The 22378-nt window shown below is 34.7% G+C and overlaps 1 protein-coding gene across 2 annotated transcripts in view; it reads right to left on the bottom strand.

The window, feature by feature from the left end:
- Positions 1-2818: 2818 nt before the first annotated feature.
- The window catches only part of LOC137620502 (CCAAT/enhancer-binding protein gamma-like), a 49656-nt gene continuing 30096 nt past the window's right edge, over positions 2819-22378 (bottom strand). For both annotated transcript variants that reach the window (XM_068350684.1, XM_068350685.1), the window contains exons 2-5: positions 6232-6427; positions 6002-6113; positions 5430-5608; positions 2819-4303 (exon numbers count right to left, since the gene is read on the bottom strand). In XM_068350684.1, the coding sequence (XP_068206785.1) occupies positions 4182-4303; positions 5430-5608; positions 6002-6105 (405 nt within the window). In that variant the 5' untranslated portion in view covers positions 6106-6113; positions 6232-6427 and the 3' untranslated portion in view covers positions 2819-4181. The remainder of the gene's footprint in view (positions 4304-5429; positions 5609-6001; positions 6114-6231; positions 6428-22378) is intronic.

Here is a 22378-nt window from a genome sequence, read left to right as displayed (position 1 = left end):
CGAGATGAGGTGCGCCTGTTCCTGATCAAATCTGAGTCCCAACTTGCTGACTATCTGACTGACCCTGACTGGTTAGCAAGTCTAGCATATTTGTCTTGTATATTCGAAAGACTTAATCTGCTGAATTTATCACTACAAGGCCCAAACACGAACATCTTGATTCTTTCTGACAAAATTGATGCATTTACAAGGAAGCTGGAACGATGGGCTGTGCGAGTTGATGGGGGCAGTGTTGAAATGTTTCCTGAGGTGGAAGAATTTATGGCGGAGAATGAATTAAGCGTCGATAACGTGAAGGTAATGATCACGACTCACCTACAAGGTCTTGTGGACCACTTCAAGAAATACTTCCCAAAAGAGACAACCCCACAACAATATGACTGGATACGGCAACCATTCACTGCTACAGGGGATCACTTATCATCCGACATGGAGGATGAGCTGCTGGAGCTCTCCAGTGATCGGACTTTACAGGCATCGTTTGGCTCAACCACACTGGATGAGTTCTGGATTTCAATTGCAAGGGAATATCCACGATTATCCATGGCAGCAATGGATGTATTACTTCCTTTTGGATCAACCTATTTATGTGAAAAGACTTTTTCGGCACTGACTTATATAAAAAACAAATACCGATCAAGACTCAGGGTGGAGGATGATCTCCGAGTTGCCATCTCTTGTATCAAACCCAGGATGGAGTTACTGTGCTCAAAAAAGCAGGCCCATGTATCTCACTAATTGATGTTAGTTATTCATGATAAACTTAGGCCTGTGTAAATACTGTTTTCACTGTGGAATAGGGATATAATTAACTAATCACTGCTAGTGGAGCCCCATAGTTGGGCCTAAATATTGATCATTGTCATTAAACTTCCATGAATATTGTACTTTTATTTTAACAATTACTAAATAAGTAATTATTTCACAAGAAATTCATACAGTTCTTCTAAAGCCAAAAAAAAAAGAAAAATAAAATATTATCTCAGACATAATTTCCAAAATTTTCCAAAATATGGATTTTGAAACCAAAAGGGTATGAAATAGCTTTGAGTCTACTGGATGTTTGTGTGGGTATACTGTCTCATATGAGAATTATAGATCATTAGCTGATTTTAGGTTTCAGCAAATTTGTAATATCAGCACCCAAGTCAAACGCTATAATTATTTTGTTAATCATTTTAAGCCCAGCCTGAATATCTAAATTTTGGTATAAAGATACCAGTAATTTTTTCTTTATTGTGCTAAAGTTTACAAACACTGACATAATATATGCTATCTGCAGTAGCTTTCTTCAACAAAGGTATAATTCTAATTTCATACTTATTTTTTTCTCTTGAAGCAGTTAGCAAAGTGTGAGTGCCTGTACGGATTTAACATTAATTCTATAAATTTAAATAGACTGTATTGCTTTGCCTATTTTGTCTTTAAAGATTGTGATTTTTTCTACAAGTAATAAATTAGTTAACTCTATAATGCGTATATTTTTTGCATTTATCTTATCATGTTTGTTGTTATTATGTCTTTATGATTCGGGGCATAGGCATGTACTGTGTGTGTGTGTGTGTGTGTGTGTCAGAAGCACTTCGGGGAAAGGCGAGGGTCACATGCCTCTAGCAATATCGTTTGGGGGGTCGCGGGCTGAAAAGTTTGAGAACCACTGCTCTAGGGTAACCTCTAGTGAAAACTTAGAAACCCAACATTTGCACTGGGTATATCTATTGGCCCCATTTTTACATTCAACAAAATAGAAAATTGCCTTTGTCTTGTTCAGTAGTTTGTATACTACTGGTTTTTGCTTTGTCAAGATTTTCCTACTACTTGACAGTTTCTATATGTTTTGGTTTAAAAGGAATGGCAAAATGCCAGGTTTCAGCCCAATTTTATTTGCTATAATGATCGGCAGTTCTTTGCACAAGCGTAAATATTACGGCCTATGTAGTAGCGTTTTGCGATCCACCTCGGGACAGGAAAATCGGTTAAAACCTTCCAGATGAACTGAAGTTTCTGCTCAGATCTCTTTCTTTTCTCAACCCCTTTTCTTCATTTACAACTTTAACCGAAATTTAATAATCCACTCAACAAAAAAAAATTTACAATATATTTTATTCCTCATGAATTCAAATTGATTTTAAAAATGGGTTTACAGTAAGCCCCTATTCTTATATTTTATGAAGTGTCCTCGGACAATTTTAAACAACACTGTAATAACTATACAATAACCCAAACTATGTTCTGTACTAAACAGTAGTTAAAGCAAGGTATTTGCATTGAAGTACCGATATAGTAGTTAATATTTCAAGAAAATCTTGAAAACTTATGCAAATGTGATCAGCGACTAATACAAATAAATATATATTTTAGCAGAAACCTTCCCTCTTCGCATAGAGCTACGAAAAACACGTCCGAATGTTCACGGGTGCTAACAAGGAATGATGGGAGAAGGATAGGTAGTGGTGGTGGGGGGGGGAGTAGCTGTAGTGAACGACTCCTCGTAGTAACGGGGGGATTTTAAGGAGGGAGAAGTCTCATTGGAAAGGGATCTCTGGTAGTGGTATCACTCGCCCCAGTTTAAATACCGACATCCTTTAGGGGTGAGCGAGCTGGATATATTCCTAGCATTCCATGCAACTTTTTTCTCTGGTATATTTAGCAGTATTTATACCTTTGAAATGGTGCTTTAAGGAGCATTTCACGGAGCGACACAGGTTGAGCCCAGAAATATATTTTAGCTGAAACCTTCAACCCAAGATGTGTTTTACATTCTAACGTAAACTTTTAAATAACAAATGTTCACCACAGAGGATAATTCAAAAGCAACTATCTGAAAGTGTTTTTTAATTTGTACTGTAGACAATATTTAAGGTAACACTAGTCAAAAGTCCTGACACTTCCTCTTAATATGGAAGAATTATATATCTTAGGACTATTGCTAAGAGTATAAAAATCCTATTATACAGGTGACAAAATTATCCAGTTCCTTAATAAAAAAAAGAAAATAAAAACATTTGCAGACAATATGGAAGAAGTCCATACGCATTACCTAAAACCAATGATGTAGACAGTGTGTAACAAAAACATAAAAAATGACATTACCACACAATTAATAGGGTTTTTTAATCTACAGATGTAATATTCTGTAAATTTCTCCAGGCCAATTGCCTTGCAACTTATCACAATGTAAGAGGATAATGTAACAAATAATGTATACTGGGAAAATATATACCTAAAATAAGATTTCACTACTGTATACGACTTTTACATTCACTCAGCATGGCATAAATGTAAGTAAGATTGTCACCCAGAGAAGAGAAGAGTAAAGAGAGAGAGAGAGAAAAAGACTTCAGATTAAAGCACATACTTATCAATTCATACTTGAAATTCACTTGACTAGTAAGCTGCTGCTATGCAGAAAATTTCCATCTAATTTCCGTGTTAATTTATCCTCAAGAACGAACGTTTTCTCATAAGTATGAAATGACTAATTACAGCACATGGTCCAGGTAATATTTCTTCCCTCAAGAGGTACTAGAGCGTCACAATGGGTTTATTGAAAGACAAAATTAGGAATCTATGTTGTACTACAAACCTAATGATCGGCTTCTTGGCAAATTGGCCGCAGATTTTACCGTGTACAATATAATAATTGGAGAGTTTGTCATGATTATCCTGGACCAGTACCAATTCTAACCGGTCTTTTAGGAATAAATCTGCATTCACAATTTTTTTCCAAAAAAAAGAAAGAATCCACTATAGTAGAAGAAAAGTGTTATCATCTAAAATGGTTGGCATCGATAATTGTAGATTCCAACAAATAACTTTTAATGACACTTTCAACCCACTAACATTTAATCAAGCCTATATTCCCATACTACCTTATACACTGAATTGCAAAAGGAGATGAAACGTCAAATGTTTTTTGAGACTTCCATGCATTTACTACACTACACCGGGATACCAGTAGAGGAAGTTTCCACAGGAAACAATACAGTAAAGGAAATCTTTTAGCAAAAAAAATCTTCTGCAGATGGATACAGCTAAGTACATAACAAGATGCTTACTGATGATTTATACTGGTAGCCTCGGTGTATTGCCATGCACTGCTTCTTCATAACCTAAAGGTGAAGTCCCCGGAAGGACTAACGTATTGTCATTAGCTTGGGTTATGCTCTGTAAAATTTCAGTTACAGGGGGGGGCCCTGGGAAAGGCTCATCAAGAGTGACACGCCCTCGTCGACATCATCATTGTCTTCGCATAGCATCCTGACTAAGTCTGCGTCATTCAGCTTAACGCCGTGAGCGTGACCTGTAATGAGAGATTTATATTTAATCTTCATTATCATCTTGGCTGAAACTGAAATTTTACATAAGTATTTCTGGACTTATGGTTATTAACCCTTTTAACCCCAATGGACTTACTGGTACATTTCACAAAACTCATCCCTTTACCCCCATGGACGTACTGGTACGTCATTGCAAAAAACTGCTATTTACATTTTTTTTTTGCATATTTTTGATAACTTTATGAGAAACTGAAGGCATTTTCCAAGAGAATGAGACCAACCTGACCTCTCTATGACGAAAATTAAGGCTGTTAGAGCAATTTAAAAAATATATATTGCAAAATGTGCTTGAAAAAAAAAATGCCTGGTTGTTATGGGTTGGAAAGTTACAAATAGCCTGGGGGTAAAAGGGTTAAGAACTTGTTCTTAAGGTACACCATACAGAATACAAGCACCAAGATAAAATATTCCAATAGGAGGTAGATATGGCACAATACCATAGTTACAAAAGAATCAGGACAACTATAAAAAGGAATTATAATCATAATGACCTTTATGCATGTAGGATTAAAGTTTTATTTAAAGGCGTTTAATGTAGACCAAGGTTACTGCACGGGCTAAGTTTTCTTACTAAACCCCCTATGCACTTACATATAGAAGTTTACTGTAATTACAAATGCGCACTAACTTGGTTCCAGATATAAAGAAAGATATAAAGAAAATTAAATCAAAATATTATCAGATTCCCATTTTACATTCAAGGCATGATACATATATTGACAAAACTTATAGTTGCTTAACATTATCAACAAGATCATGTCATTTTTGTAGTTTTACACAAAACTTCCATATCCATATACCAAGGCACTTCCCCCAATTTTGGGGGGTAGCCGACACCAACAATGAAACAAAACAAAAAGGGGACCTCTACTCTCTATGTTCCTTCAGCCTAATCAGGGACTCAACCGAGTTCAGCTGGTACTGCTAGGGTGCCACAGCCCAACCTCCCACACAAAACTTGACTTTTAAAAATTACAAAGAGATATGTACACACTACTCTGTGATCTACTTAAATCAAAAGTTCAGTAGTGGGTGTCATAAGCTCTACCCTGCTACCTTCGCACGAACAGTTCCAAGCACTCTACACACCTGCATGTGCAACAAACATGTCCTTAAGAATGCCCAGTTCCTTCGTGAGGATCTTGATGTTTTCCTCTAACTCATCATTCTCGTTTTTCAACTGAGTCACTCGATCCATCATTTCCTGAGTCTTCATCTTGGTTTTTAGACGAGATTTCTTGACTGCCAAGTTGTTACGTTCACGGCGCCTGAATAAATAATCAGAATTGTTAACATGACAACAGACAAAAAAATAGTCGTGCGATGGCAACTATTATTGCCAAAGGTTATGGTTGATTTGTATATCACTTAAAATAGCCCTAATATAAAATTCGTCTAGCAGCAAACAAGAGTAACAGTTTTTACTGAAGAGAATCTACCTGTTTGACCTTGACATACATGAATTGTAAAATGATATAAGATTATAGTACAAAGTATAGAAGACATACAATATTTGCTGACGAGAATCTGCTTGTTTGACCCACGCATACATAAACTGTCCCATAATAATGGACCAAAGTGACTACAATTATAAATAATTGAGGTAGTTGAACATTTATGAACCCGTTTGTGATGAGGCCAACAAAGATACAGTAACTCACTTTCTGTATTCTTCGGTATTCTTTCCCAAACGGCGGGAACTTGACCTCCCGGTACTTGAATCGTCTCCGCTTTCACTGCTTAAACCCTCCATCTTTGGTGCCATATGCTGACCTAGTAAGTGGAGAAAAGGGTCATTCATTATAAAATAAGAGTACTATTTAATGTATAAGGAAACATACAATATTCAGAAGTACAGTATGCAACAAAACAAAATGCGATAATAACTCACCACAGGCTAATATTCAAAGGTTGAGTTAACTCCAGACTTTCAAATGTAATAAAAAAAAAAATAGGGGGAAAATGAAGTGTCTCCGTTTCTAATCAGCTGGTGTTGGTAGCCGTTTCAATTCCAATCTGAGGACGTGTGAGCTCTATCACCAGGGGCTGTCCCCCCCCACAGCACAAACCTCTCACGTTTGTTTACCCTGCAAAGAAGAGTAGATTGCTATAGTGAATGGCATCACAATGATCAGAAATAACACATTTATAAATTGGTTTTCATATATATACTATAGAAGACTTACGGCATGATACCATGAAAGGTACTTCCAATTTCAACATAAGGAAGTAAAGCTTGAAAGAAGAGATGAGAATACTAAGGTGCATTATGGGCGTATCACTGAAAGATTGGAAAATTATGAAAGAAGAATGGCAGGTGTAGTGAAGATTATTAAGATAAGAGTGTCACGACCGAGATAGTGTGGGCATGTGTTGAGGATGGATGGTGGGAAGGGAGTGAGAAGGGCTTTGCAGGAACCTGTAAGGGGGGAGAAGATCAAGAGGGAGCAGAAAGTTAAGATGGCGAGATAAGGTAAAGGATGATATGGAGAGAGAAGGTCGTTGGAATAGGATGCCTCTAATCGAAGGCATTGCAGAGGGCGCATTAGGCAACCGACCCCTTAATGTAGGGAAAACGGAGGGTACGAAGGATGAAGCAGTTTTACCAATACAGTACAAGAGTCAAAATGAACCACACACTATACTAAACATGAACAATAAGAAATAATGCTATCAAACATCTCACAAGGAAAAATGATGCACATAAACAGTTAATTGTTTTTTTTCTCAACCATGCCAATAGTTCATTTTTTCCCAACCTAAGACTAATATTCAATTTTTCCCTTAGCTGTTACTTATAATTTTCTTGACCTAGGCTGATAGTTCAATTTTTCCCTTGCTGTTACTTATAAATTTCTTGACCTAGGCTGATAGTTCACTTTTTCCATTGACCTTCCCTAATAATTTTCCAGTTTTTCCTTTGACCTCTTCGTAATAGTTTTTCCCGTTACCTCCCCTACAGGCCGTCATTTTTATCACTAGACCTCCCATTCTAGTTAAATTTCCTTGACCTCCCTTAATTTTTTTTCTTGACCTTACTAATTTTAATACCTTATTTCCCTTGATCTGTCAATATTTTTTTCCCTTGACCTATGCTAATATTTTTTCCCTTGACAACTCTTGAATTGTTCATTATCTCTGAACAGTTCATTATCTCTGAACAGTTCATTCTCCGAAAGGTTCATTATCTCTGAAAGGTTCATCTCTCCAGACTTATCTATAAAATTATTTTTTTAACCTTTGACCCAAGTTGATTTGAATTTCCTTGACCTCCCTTAATTTTTTTTTCTTGACCTTACTAATTTTATCCCTTTATCTCCTTTGACCTGTCAATAGTTTTTTTTCCATGACCTCTGCTAATATTTTTTCCCTTGACAACTCTGAAAGGTTCATTATCTCTGAACAGTTCATTATTATCTCTGAACAGTTCATTATCTCTGAAAGGTTCATCTCTCCAGACTTCTCTTAAATTATTTTTTTTAACCTTTGACGCAAGTTAATTCGTTTCCTTGAGCTCTCAAAGCTCATTTGTTATTTTTTATATGGTATATGATAAAAACATCTACGCTCCAACGACTAGGACTGTAAAGGGAGTGAGAGCAAGCTACCAAGCAAGCAAGCAAGTCTTGTTCTATATTTACCTTATGACGCAACACAGCCTCGCTTACCAACATTGCCATTCGCGCGCGCACTAGAAATAAGTCTGTTGATAACCGACCCCCCCCCCTCCCCCCTGATTAACATATGGCATCACTACAAGCAGGTTTTATTGGTAATATGAGTCTTGTTGCTATGCGTCAAGTAAACAGTAAAAGCCCATCGTACAATCATACATTAGTTAATCCAAAACCTATCTCAATGTGACACAAGTTGTCTTGGGAAATAAATAACCATTTGAAATTTACTTTAAGAATAGGCCACATATACATACATAATTATATATATATATATATATATATATATATATATATATATATATATATATATATATATATATATATATATATATATATATTTCAAATAAGCCATATATATTAATACATTAAAGTCTGGATTCTCTTAACGACCTCGGGATCAGAGCCCAAGGCGGAACCTGGCTAATTTGAAATATGAAAGAAACACGTTTAAATGTGTAAAAAAATTTATATATATATATATATATATATATATATATATATATATATATATATATATATATATATATATATATATATATATGATCGCCGATTGGTTGGACAAGATAATTCTAACCAATCAGATAGCAGAAAACTTTTCCGAGATGTTGCAAATGCGCCTCAATATAAAAAATTGAGTATAGTTTAAAAAATACAGTGTAATACTATGTATAGTATCTAAATCATAGTGGAGAAGCAACAAATACGAAGTATGTCTGCCAAAGTATTTCTCAGAACTTACGGTGCACAAAATTTAGCAGTCCGACCACAAGCCCCACAACCAGAGGCAGAACAGGATGAAGGGAGAGAGAGAGAGAGAGAGAGAGAGAGAGAGAGAGAGAGAGAGAGAGAGAGAGAGAGAGAGAGAGAGAGCAAGTTCAGGAAGCCACATATTCAACTACCAACAACACCCATCGAGGCAAGGCTGCTGCTGCTGCCACCACCTCTCTCTCCCCCCCCCCCAAGCCCCAATTCCCCAAATATTACCCCCCCCCCACCCCCAGACAACACTAACCCACCCCCAGGCAAATTCCCCACTTCTCTTGTGCCTGTTGCCGAGGTGGAACCCTGGTGGGGTCAGGGATATTACCCCACCAGGGGTATTATGGGTGTATCACGCAGTGTTGTTCTCTCTCTCTCTCTCTCTCTCTCTCTCTCTCTCTCTCTCTCTCTCTCTCTCTCTCTCTCTCTCTCTCTCTCTCTCTCTCAGCCGGACAGCAGCAGCGGTTCCACCCATTAAAAAACACATTTCAACTTCAATTTTATAAGATTCTCCGAGAGGTCACGTGACCGTTCGGATTAAGGCAGAGCTGAAAATGTAAACAAAAGGACGTCAGTGTCACTGTTCACGAAGGTGAAAGGCGAACATTTTAATTTCTGTAATGCTACGCCAAGGATCATATATATATATCTATGATACTGGTTTTCTTATTAGGCCAAAAACATAAACAGTTAACACTAATAATGTATGATTTAGTGCGTTTAATTTGAATGGCAAACATTGTCAAAGTATATTTGCAACGGCTAGATTATGACAAAGCTGAAAAGGTTAATTATTTGTAGTACATTCGTTGTCAATGAAGACAACATTCATATAAAATTTATTAATTAAATTTTGATTGTGTGCATTGCAATTGCGCTTTTGACATTTTAATGTAAATGGTTTACTAAAAAATATATATTTTTGTAGTCTACGTCAATGGAAACTATGACCATAAAATAATTGTCTAAATATAAAATGAGTTAACTAATTACATAGAAAATAGAGATTTAAACTAAGGGTTAAATAAGGTTATATGGCAATATTTATTAACTATATTGATCCTTATTTTATTTTCTTAATTTAGATGTTGCGACAGAAATAAATATAGCCACGCTGAATTGTGCAAGGCGAAGAGATGCGTTAACAGAATATTTTAAAATTCCAGAAAATAAAAGATAAAATAAACATTAACTGTAAAAAATAGAAAAAATAATATATAAAATAGCCATCGTAACTGACAAGTTGTCAAATTTGGGTAAAGCTATCCACAATATTCCCGATAATTTTAAAATAAAACTACCCATTGTAAGTCAAATTAAAGTAAAAATATTCATAATACTCCATTATTGTGAAATAATAAAACTATCCATTATAACAATTATTAAATTAAGGTAAGTATATTCATAACACTCCCCATATTTATAAAATAATAAAACTACCCCTGTAAGTCATCAAATTAAAGTAAAGATATTCATAATACTCCCCATTTATGTAAAATAATAAAACTACCCATTATAACAGTTATCAATTTAAGGTAAAGATATAATACTCACCATTTTTATAAAATAATAAAACTACCCATTATAAGACAGTTATCAATTTAAGGTAAAGATATTCATAATACTCCCCATTTTTAAAATAAAACTACCCATTATAAGTCATAAAATTAAAGTAAAGATATTCATAATACTCCCATCATTGTAAAATAAAACAACCCATTATAACAGTTATTGCGGTAAAGATATTCATAAAACTCCCCATGATTGTAAAATAATAAAACTCCATTATAACAGTTATTACGGTAAAGATATTCATAATACTCCCCATGATTGTAAAATAATAAAACTCCATTATAACAGTTATTACGGTAAAGATATTCATAATACTCCCCATGATTGTAAAATAAAACTATGTATTATAAGTTATTAAGGTAAATATATTCATAATACTCCCCATGACTCTCAAATAATAAAACTATCCATTATAACAGTTATTACGGTAAAGATTCATAATAGTCCCCATGATTGTAAAATAATAAAACTCCATTTAACAGTTATTACGATAAAGATATTAATAATACTAACCATAAATGTAAAATAATAAAATTATCTATTATAACAGTTATGGTAAAGATATTCGTAATATTCCCCATGATTGTAAAATAACAAAACTATCCATTATAACAGTTATTACAGTAAATATATTCACAATAATCCCCATGATTGTAAAATAATAAAACTACTCATAACACTTTTCAAATTACGGTAAATATATTCATAATACTCCCAATGATTGAAAATAATAAAACTACTCATTATAACAGTTATCAAATTACGGTAAATATATTCATAATACTCCCAATGATTGAAAATAAAACTACTCATTATAACAGTTATCAAATTACGGTAAATATATTCATAATACTCCTTCATTGTAAAATAATAAAACCATTATAACATTTATTACGGTAAAGATATTCATAATACTCCCCATAATTGTAAAATAATAAAACTCTATTATAAGTTATTACGGTAAATATATTCATAATACTCCCCCATGATTGTAAAATAACAAAACTATCCATTATAACAGTTATTACGGTAAAGATATTCATCATACTTCCCATGATTGTAAAATAAAACTATCCATTATAACAGTTATTACGGTAAAGATATTCACAATACTCTCCTTCATTGAAAAATAAAACTATCCACCATAACAGCCAATAATCAAATTAAGTTAAAGACATTCATGTCTGCAATTGTGAACTCTTTCAAGGAAACAAAAGCAATAACAAAGCGTGCTTGCAGAACCAGGAAGTTTTGATCAAAGCACAATTTCAACATTATCCAACAAATTCTACCATGAAATTCTTCCTTTATATTCTACAATACTAAGTTAATCAAAGGTTCCTTCTGAACTGGTCTCACAGCTGCCTGTTGCTAGAGCATAATCCACGCGTCTATTTCTACGTAAAACAAACTGAAACGGTGTTTATTTGGTTTGGTTATCATTTTTTAACATATTCCATAATACTAGGGTTATTATTCACATCTAACACACCTAGGAGGTAGCCCAAATATAGTACTAACATGTAATAGTTTCAATACCAGGTTTATATGTAATTAATTCATTATTTTTATATTTTTTTTCCTATGCAATTAAGCGATGCGAACAAGAGGCCACGTAAAACAAACTGAAACGGTGTTTATTTGGTTAGGTTATCATTTTTTAACATATTCCATAATACTAGGGTTATTATTCACATCTAACACACCTAGGAGGTAGCCCAAATATAGTATTAACATGTAATACTTTCAATACCAGGTTTATATGTAATTAATTCATTATTTTTATATTTTTTTTCCTATGCAATTAAGCGATGCGAACAAGAGGCCACGTAAAACAAACTGAAACGGTGTTTATTTGGTTTGATTATCATTTTTTAACATATTCCATAATACTAGGATAAATATTCACATTTAACACACCTAGAAGGTAGCCCCCATATAGTATTAACATGTAATACTTTCAATACCAGGTTTATATGTAATTAATTCATTATTTTTATATTTTTTTCCTATGCAATTAAGCGATGCGAACAAGAGGCCTCCTCCTAGAGCAGGTTTTCGGTCATAGAGAATGAAATGGTGTTTATTTGGTTTGAATATCATTTTTTAACATATTCCATAATACTAGGGTTATTATTCACATTTAACACACCTGGGAGGTAGCACCCATATAGTACAAACATGTAATACTTTCAATACCAGGTTTATATGTAATTAATTCATTATTTTTTATATTTTTTTCCTATGCAATTAAGCGATGCGAACAAGAGGCCTCCCTGAAACGGTGTTTATTTGGTTTGATTATCATTTTTTAACACATTCCATAATACTAGGATTATTATTCACATTTAACACACCTAGGAGGTAGCCCAAATATAGTACTAACCTGGAATACTTTCAATACCAGGTTTATATGTAATTAATTCATTATTTTTATATTTTTTTTCCTATGCAATTAAGCGATGCGAACAAGAGGCCACGTAAAACAAACTGAAACGGTGTTTATTTAGTTTGGTTATCATTTTTTAACATATTACATAATACTAGGGTTATTATTCACATTTAACACACCTAGGAGGTAGCCCACATATAGTACAAACATGTATTACTTTCAATACCAGGTTTATATGTAATTAATTAATTATTTTTATATTTTTTCCTATGCAATTAAGCGATGCGAACAAGAGGCCTCCCTGAAACGGTGTTTATTTGGTTTGATTATCATTTTTTAACACATTCCATAATACTAGGGTTATTATTCACATCTAACACACCTAGGAGGTAGCCCAAATATAGTACTAACCTGGAATACTTTCAATACCAGGTTTATATGTAATTAATTCATTATTTTTATATTTTTTTTCCTATGCAATTAAGCGATGCGAACAAGAGGCCACGTAAAACAAACTGAAACGGTGTTTATTTAGTTTGGTTATCATTTTTTAACATATTACATAATACTAGGGTTATTATTCACATTTAACACACCTAGGAGGTAGCCCACATATAGTACAAACATGTATTACTTTCAATACCAGGTTTATATGTAATTAATTAATTATTTTTATATTTTTTCCTATGCAATTAAGCGATGCGAACAAGAGGCCTCCCTGAAACGGTGTTTATTTGGTTTGATTATCATTTTTTAACACATTCCATAATACTAGGATTATTATTCACATTTAACACACCTAGGAGGTAGCCCAAATATAGTACTAACCTGGAATACTTTCAATACCAGGTTTATATGTAATTAATTCATTATTTTTATATTTTTTTTCCTATGCAATTAAGCGATGCGAACAAGAGGCCACGTAAAACAAACTGAAACGGTGTTTATTTAGTTTGGTTATCATTTTTTAACATATTACATAATACTAGGGTTATTATTCACATTTAACACACCTAGGAGGTAGCCCACATATAGTACAAACATGTATTACTTTCAATACCAGGTTTATATGTAATTAATTAATTATTTTTATATTTTTTCCTATGCAATTAAGCGATGCGAACAAGAGGCCTCCCTGAAACGGTGTTTATTTGGTTTGATTATCATTTTTTAACACATTCCATAATACTAGGATTATTATTCACATTTAACACACCTAGGAGGTAGCCCAAATATAGTACTAACCTGGAATACTTTCAATACCAGGTTTATATGTAATTAATTCATTATTTTTATATTTTTTTTCCTATGCAATTAAGCGATGCGAACAAGAGGCCACGTAAAACAAACTGAAACGGTGTTTATTTAGTTTGGTTATCATTTTTTAACATATTACATAATACTAGGGTTATTATTCACATTTAACACACCTAGGAGGTAGCCCACATATAGTACAAACATGTATTACTTTCAATACCAGGTTTATATGTAATTAATTAATTATTTTTATATTTTTTCCTATGCAATTAAGCGATGCGAACAAGAGGCCACGTAAAACAAACTGAAACGGTGTTTATTTGGTTTGATTATCATTTTTTAACATATTCCATAATACTAGGATTATTATTCACATTTAACAAACCAAGGAGGTAGCCCTCATATAGTATTAACCTGTAATACTTTCAATAGCTGGTTAAATTAGTGATTAATTCATTATTTTTATATTTTTTTTCCTATGCAATTAAGCGATGCGAACTTATTTGGTTTGATTATCATTTTATAACATATTCCATAATACTAAGATTATTATTCACATTTAACACACCTAGGAGGTAGCCCCCATATAGTAATAACCTGTAATACTTTCAATACCAGGTTTATATGTAATTAATTCATTATTTTTATATTTTTTTTCCTATGCAATTAAGCGATGCGAACAAGAGGCCTCCCTAGAGCAGGTTTTCGGTCATAGAGAACGCAGGAGTACCAACAGTACCGTGTACTAACGAACAGTGATCGCGGCTCGCCCCAAAACCCCTTTTGAAACTCAATATTTTTTTCCTTTTTTTTCTTCGCGCACAGCTTCGACTGTTCGTGTTTGTGTAGGGAATGTAAATAATGATGATGATGATGATTAGTATCATTAGCCAAGCTACAACCCTAGTTGGAAAGCAGAATACTAGAAGCACCACGGCTGCAACAGGGAAAAAATCTAATGTAGAAAGGAAATAAATGAACAATATCAGTAATAGAAAGGAAATAAATGAACAATATCAGTAATAGAAAGGAAATAAATGAACAATATCAGTAATAAATAAAAATAAATTATAAGATAAAAGTAAATACGTTAAAATACATCAGTCATAAGCAAAAGACTAAAAGGACATGACATTTATAAGCGCTTTTTAATGATAAAACCAATTATATATTCAGAATAAAATATATTTGAACATTATTTATATGTTGGTTAACATGTTTAAAAATGAGAAGATAGACATGACACGAGACTTAAGGAATAACGGCTTAAAACAAACACTACAATCACCGTTTTCCGTTCTTGAATACCCTTCCATCTGGCCGGCAAGACACGTGCAACACAAAAATGTCAGAATATGCATTGAATTTTACAATATAAACGTGGTCATATCTATAGGAGATAAAATGAATATACTAGCTTATGCCTATGAAAGATAATTTTGAGATAACGTACTATATTTAACTCTTAATTGCCTTACCCGCAAACCCAGTCCAAGTGTGACTACTACTTGGCTGTTGCTAAGGTCTCTCTCTCTCTCTCTCTCTCTCTCTCTCTCTCTCTCTCTCTCTCTCTCTCTCAACCTACACTCCACGTTCACCAAACAGACGCCACATTCCCATTTTTAGGTCATGGAATTTCGCTGGGCCTGCCCAAGAAAATGTTGTACCGTCAGGGTACGGCGAGTGTAGGACCTTGGTGTCTTCAAGGTAGAAGAACTAACAACATATTAAAGAACTTTGCTTCGTAAGAAACACTTAAAATAGAAGACAATGAAAAGATACTTCAAGCCTAGCTGACAATTTCTCTAGACTTAGGTCTATCTATCGTTAAGCAATAGGTGTATATTACATCAGTTATAATTTCCTTAGACTTGTGACAATCTAAAGTCATGTACTAAGTGTATATTCTCTTAGGTCTATTTATCGTCAAGAAATAGGTGTATATTACATCAGTTATAATTTCCATAGACTTATGTCAAACTAGTCATGTATTATGTGTATATTCTCTTGGATCTATCTATCGTCAAGCAATAGGTGTATATTACATCAGTTATTTCCCTAGACTTATGTCAATCTAAGGTCATGTACTAAGTGTATATACACTTAGGTCTATCTAGCGTCAAGAAATAAGTGTATATTACATCGGTTATAATTTCCATAGACGTGTGTCAATCTAATCATGTACCATAGACGTGTGTCAATCTAATCATGTACTAAGTGTATATTCTCTTAGGTCTATCTATCGTCAAGCAATAGGTGTATATTACATCAGTTTTAATTTCCATAGACTTATGTCAATCTAAGGTCATGTATTAAGTGTATATTTCGTAAGAAACACTTAAAATAAAGGACAATGTAAAGATATTTCAAGCCTGTTTAAGCTGAAAACTTCTCTAAACTTAGAGCTATCGTTAATCAATAGGTGTATATTACATCAGTTATTTCCCTAGACTTATGTCAATCAATAGTCAAGTACTAAGTGTATATTCTCTTAGGTCTATTTATCGTCAAGCAATAGGTGTATATTACATCAGTTATAATTTCCATAGACGTGTGTCAAACTAAAGTCATGTATTAAGTGTATATTTCGTAAGAAACACTTAAAATAGAGGACAATGTAAAGATATTTCAAGCCTCTTTAAGCTGAAAACTTCTCTAGACTTATATCTATCTATCGTCAAACAATAGGTGTATATTACATCAGTTATAATTTCCCTAGACTCATGTCAATCAATAGTCAAGTATTAAGTGTATATTCCATCAGTTTCAAAGCAACAGAAAGTAAAACTAAACAGACACTTCGCGAAGAGCGGCAGCAGCTGCTTCTAGCCTCTCACATGTGAATGACGAAACTTAGAGAAAGCCTGGCAGACGAGTGACGCAACATGAATAAACACACACGCCTTTCAATTCCTTTCACACTTCAAAGATAGTTTTGTTCTAAATTATTCTTTAATAAATATATCAGATGATAGTCATGGAATAAACAATTTATAATACAACGCCGCAAGCAGGGACGTCAAAGGCCAAGTATACCAACTGCGGATTAATCATATTAGTTCGTTAAGAGCTTGTTGCTCAAGCAAGCTATAGCCTCGCTGCATGCACTCTGCCTTGAGCCAAGCACACCAACAGAATAAACAAAAGCAGTAATAATATATATATATATATATATATATATATATATATATATATATATATATATATGCGACCCGTCTCCTCACTACAACACGGCAGTTTTGGAAAATGTGGGAGATTGTGATTTCCGAGCGGATGTTGCTCACCGTGACAGGGAAATAGATATATCATAAATATACATATCCATACATTTGCCCTTTATTATACTATAGGAAAGGCATATAATCTTTCTTCTTTCACCCTTACCTTTCAACACCAAAAATCTCCGCAGGGGTAAAGGTAAGAAACTAAAAACTAGCAAATACCTGATGATATCTTAAAGCCCACAATCTATAACATAGAAAGATCAATGATAAGACAGTAGAATAACCATTTTCTACCGACACTGATATCTTTAGAGATCCCATAGCCAATCAATTACACAACTACGTATATTTTGGTACATGGGAACTGTCAGGCAAGAGAAAACTGCTTAAGATAGATACTGAGGTTGTGGTATCGCCGAGAGTGACTTCGAGGTGTATAATACTTGATGTTCTCAGTCTAAGGTGTGGCTCAGAACACCACCTTGAGGCAAGCCATTTTCGCCTTTTTATCCACCGTACTGGACTTACTCCAATCTTAAATTTAAACTTGCTTCTAGCACATATAAATTAAGACTTAATTATTTAATACTTATGATAAGCGTATAAGATGGCCGAGATCATTATCATTATTAACTGCTAAGCTACAACCCTACTTGAAAAAGCAGGATGCTATAAGCCTCATGGCTCTTACAGGGAAAATAGTCCAGCGAGGAAAGGATATAATTAAACAGAATAGAGTACGAGTATGACTGTATCCTCAAGCAAGAGAACTCTAACAAAAGACGGTGGAAAACCATGTATAGAGGCTAGAGCACTATCCAAGAACAGAGTCCATATGAAAATAATTGTTTCAATGCATACCAAACAGGACGGAAACCATAAAAGACACAGCTACACAGGTGCCTTCCCTACAACCCTGTCAAAAAAGTAAAAGCACAACAATGAGGTTGTGGTGGCCTATGTGGTAACGTCACTGAATGGGGTTCGAGTCCCACTCAAACTTCGTTGCTTTGGTCACTGCAACCTCACCATCCTTGTGAGCTAAGGATGGGGGTTTTAGGGGAGCCTATATGTATACTTGCAGTCTTCAACAGCCATTGCCTGGCCCTCCTTGGTCCTAGCTTCGGTGGAGAGGGGACTTGGGCGCTGATCATATGTATATAAGCCCAAGGACTCCAAAAAGAGGAAAATAGCCCAGTGAGGAAAGGAAATAAGGAAATAAATAAGATATGAGAAAAACTAACAAAATATTTTAAAAACAATAACATCAAAACAGATACCTCATAATATAAACAATAAAAAGACTTATATCAGCCTATTCAACATAAAAAACATTTAGAGCAACTTTGAACTTCTGGAGTTCGAGGTGACTGACAAAAGGAAGGACTAGGAGACACGAAAGGCCTGGGAAGGGGAAAAACAACCACCGTCAAAACAAACCCTGGGGAGGTGCAGGAGGGCAACAACCAGTCAAAACAATAACAATAAATCAAGAGGTCAGCATTCAAGTCGTTTGCAAGAGGTGCGCGCCTTCGTCAGATACTACGTTGCAAATATTGCCGGTGTTTAACGCAGTGTTGCCAGTTTGGCCTTTTTTCAGGCCAAAATCCTCAAATTTTGCCCTTTTCAGACCAAACCTTCAACTTTGGCCCTTCTTAAGACCAAAACCCTCAAATTTGACCCTTTTAAGACCAAAACCCTCAAAATTGGCTCTTTTCAGACCAAAATCCTCAAAATTGGCCTTTTTATTTTTAAGGCCAAATTCCTCAAATTTGGGCCTTTTTACGGCCAAAACCCTCAAATTTGGCCCTTTCTCAGACCAAAACCCTCAAATTTGGCCCTTTCTTAAACCAAAACCCTCAAATTTGGCCCTTTCTTAAACCAAAACCCTCAAATTTGGCCCTTTCTTAAACCAAAACCCTCAAATTTGGCCCTTTCTTAAACCAAAACCCTCAAATTTGGCCCTTTCTTAAACCAAAACCCTCAAATTTGGCCCTTTCTTAAACTAAAACCCTCAAATTTGGCCCTTTCTTAAACCAAACCCTCAAATTTGGCCCTTTCTTAAACCAAAAGCCTCAAATATGGCCCTTTTTCAGGCCTTAACCCTCAGATTTGGCCTTTTCCTAGACCAAACCCTTAAATTTGGCCCTTTTTCAGGCCAAAACCCTCAAATTTGGCCATTTTGAAATTAGTCGGCCTTCAGTAGCGTCATGAAAGAAAGGTTTGGCCTTAAATGCTATATTTTTGTCCTTTATCTACCAATGGGTTGAACTTTTAAAGCCGTAGTTGATTAGAAGTTGTCCTCTTCTCATTTAGAAAACCTGGCAATCCTGGTTTAACGTTGTAAAAGTTGAAGAAGTCATAAAAAAATAATCTAATATATGAAAGGATATTTTAGATCACAACAGGATGGGGATTGAAAGGTCATGAGCACAGGATTTCTAAGCGAAGGAAGTTGACGATTTACTGCGCAATAGGAGATGGCATTTGTTATTATTATTATTATTATTATTATTATTATTATTATTATTATTCGCTAAGCTACAGCCCTAGTTGGAAAAGCATGATGCTATAAGCCCAAGGGGTCCAATGGAAAATAGCCCAGTGAAGAAAGGAAACAAATAAAAAATACAAGAGACGTTCAAGAACAATAATATTAAAATAAATCTTTCATATGTAAACTATAAAACCTTGAAAATAACTTGATAAATTCAAAATAACAATAGGAAGAGTCAAGATAGAATAGTGTGCCCGAGTGTACCCTCAAGCAAAAGAACTCTAATCCAAAGCGCAAATAAAAAAAGGGACTTTAGACAAGTACAAATTTTCAGGAGAGAGAGAGAGAGAGAGAGAGAGAGAGAGAGAGAGAGAGAGAGAGAGAGAGAGAGAGAGAGAGAGCAAAGCGATTCCTTTCTTAAACAATATTGCATTGAAGCATATATAACCAACTGGTCTTCCTAAGAACCAAACAAAAAAAGGGACAGCATAGATAAGTACATATTATGAGAGAGAGAGAGAGAGAGAGAGAGAGAGAGAGAGAGAGAGAGAGAGAGAGAGAGAGAGAGAGAGAGAGTCACTGGCCGTGCTTGAGAACTCTCAAGGCCACCAAGTAACCCAGCCATATCGACATGCAACATATATCCTTGCAAAACCAGGTTGCACATTCGGATGTTTGCTTTACTTCGCCGCGAAATGTTGCATGCAACGAAGAAATTGTAACAGATGAATTCTACTAATACCAGACTTTATCTAAATTCTAAATATTATGAAACGCTGCATATATTTCCCTAATTTGTAACGAAATCATAAAATGAGTAAGAAATGCACAACTAAATCGTCGAGTTGCCGACGTTTGTTTTTCCAAGTTTAATTTTATCCAGTTGGGTCGGGTCCCATGTTCTTTTTGGTTGAGAGGAGGGATACGAAAGGAAATTGACTTAATATATATTAAATAAAACTAGCAAACATTTCAATACTACTACTACTACTGATAATAATAATAATAATGATAATAATAATAATAATATTAATTATAATAATTGAATTAGTTAAGTAGTCGCCTCACAGAAGGAGTTGCTGAGTAAGCAAATTTCACTAAGTTGAAAATGTCTACGCCAGGGGTTTACACATACAAAACACAAGTTATCAATTTCTGTTGCAGTACGAAACGTGCTCAGCAACATAATGTTTACAGACTTATATAATACACACACATGTAAATATACACTTAGTATACAGTAAACCGGGGGGAAGACACCGAAGTCTTTTTGATACAAAATACATTAATCATATTTTTACTCCTACATCAGGATCCCATATAACTTAAAAATACTAAAATAATATAAAACTCGAATATGAGAGAGAGAGAGAGAGAGAGAGAGAGAGAGAGAGAGAGAGAGAGAGAGGAGAGAGAGAGAGAGAGAGAGAGAGAGAAAAGAGGAATTTTCGTACAACTAATTATTATTATCATTATTATTTGCCAAGCTACAACCCTAATTGGAAAGGCAGGATGCTATAATCCCAAGGGCTCCAACAGGGAAAATAGTTCAATGAGAAAAGGAAATATACTACAAGAGAAGTTTAGGAGTAACAACATTAAAATAAATGTATAATATGTAAACTATAAAAAAACTTCAACATACCAAGAGAAAGAGAAATAAGATAGAATAGTGTGCTCGATTGTATCCTCAAGCAAGGGAATTCTACCCCAAGACAGGAAAACCATGGTATAAAGGCTATGACACTACCCAAGACTAGAGAACAATAGTTTGATTTTAGAGTGTCCCTCTTCTATAAGAGCCGCTTGCCAAAGCTAAAGTCTCTCTTCTACCCTTACCAAGAGGAAAGTAGCCACTGAACAATTACATTGCAATAGTTAACCCATTGAGCAAAGAAGAATTGTTTGGTAATATCAGTGTTTTCAGGACAGAGGAGAATGTGGAATGAATAGGCCAGACTTTTCGGAAAAATGAGCCGTAACCACAGTGAGGGGTCCAATGTAATATTGTCTGGCCAATCAAAGGACGCAATAACTCTCTAGGTGTAGTATCTCAATGGGTGATTGGTGCCATGGCCAACCTACCACCTATTACAGTAATTAATTCACATTAATAAGTAACGTCTTGCTGTATTATATTATTCATATAAGCTATCATCATCTCCTCCTAAGCCTATTGACGCAAAGGGCCTCGGTTACATTTCGTTAGCCGTCTGTATATTGAGCTATTAATTCAAGACTTCTCCATTCATCATCTACTTCGCGTTTCATAGTCCTCAGCCATGTAGGCCTGGGTTATAATAAGACAAATCTTACTTATTTAGAGCCGAATTCTGCCTGGAACTGTGCATCAAAAACAAACACCCCTCCACAGATATATTCTCCACTTTTAAAACAGATGTTTCCATCAAGTTGCGACACCTGTTACGAAAAAGTCACAGCTACAACACACCTGTATCGATGAATCATGGACATCTATTTCTGTAACGAGTGATATTTAACTCCTGTTGCTATGGGTCATATATTTACAACTACCCTCAAAAAGGTCAGGGGGGTGTGAAGGAATGGTTTCAGATAAGGATCAGTACTCACTTAGGGTACGAAGGGTGCTACCCTACAAATCACTTTAGTCCTTGGACAATGGGTTAAGGGCTAGATGA

This window comes from Palaemon carinicauda, chromosome 27 (assembly GCF_036898095.1).
Source record: "Palaemon carinicauda isolate YSFRI2023 chromosome 27, ASM3689809v2, whole genome shotgun sequence".
Classification (NCBI taxonomy): Eukaryota; Metazoa; Arthropoda; class Malacostraca; order Decapoda; family Palaemonidae; genus Palaemon; species Palaemon carinicauda.
The sequence above is the reverse complement of the archived record's forward strand: the minus strand, read 5'-3'. Positions and strand labels throughout refer to the sequence as shown.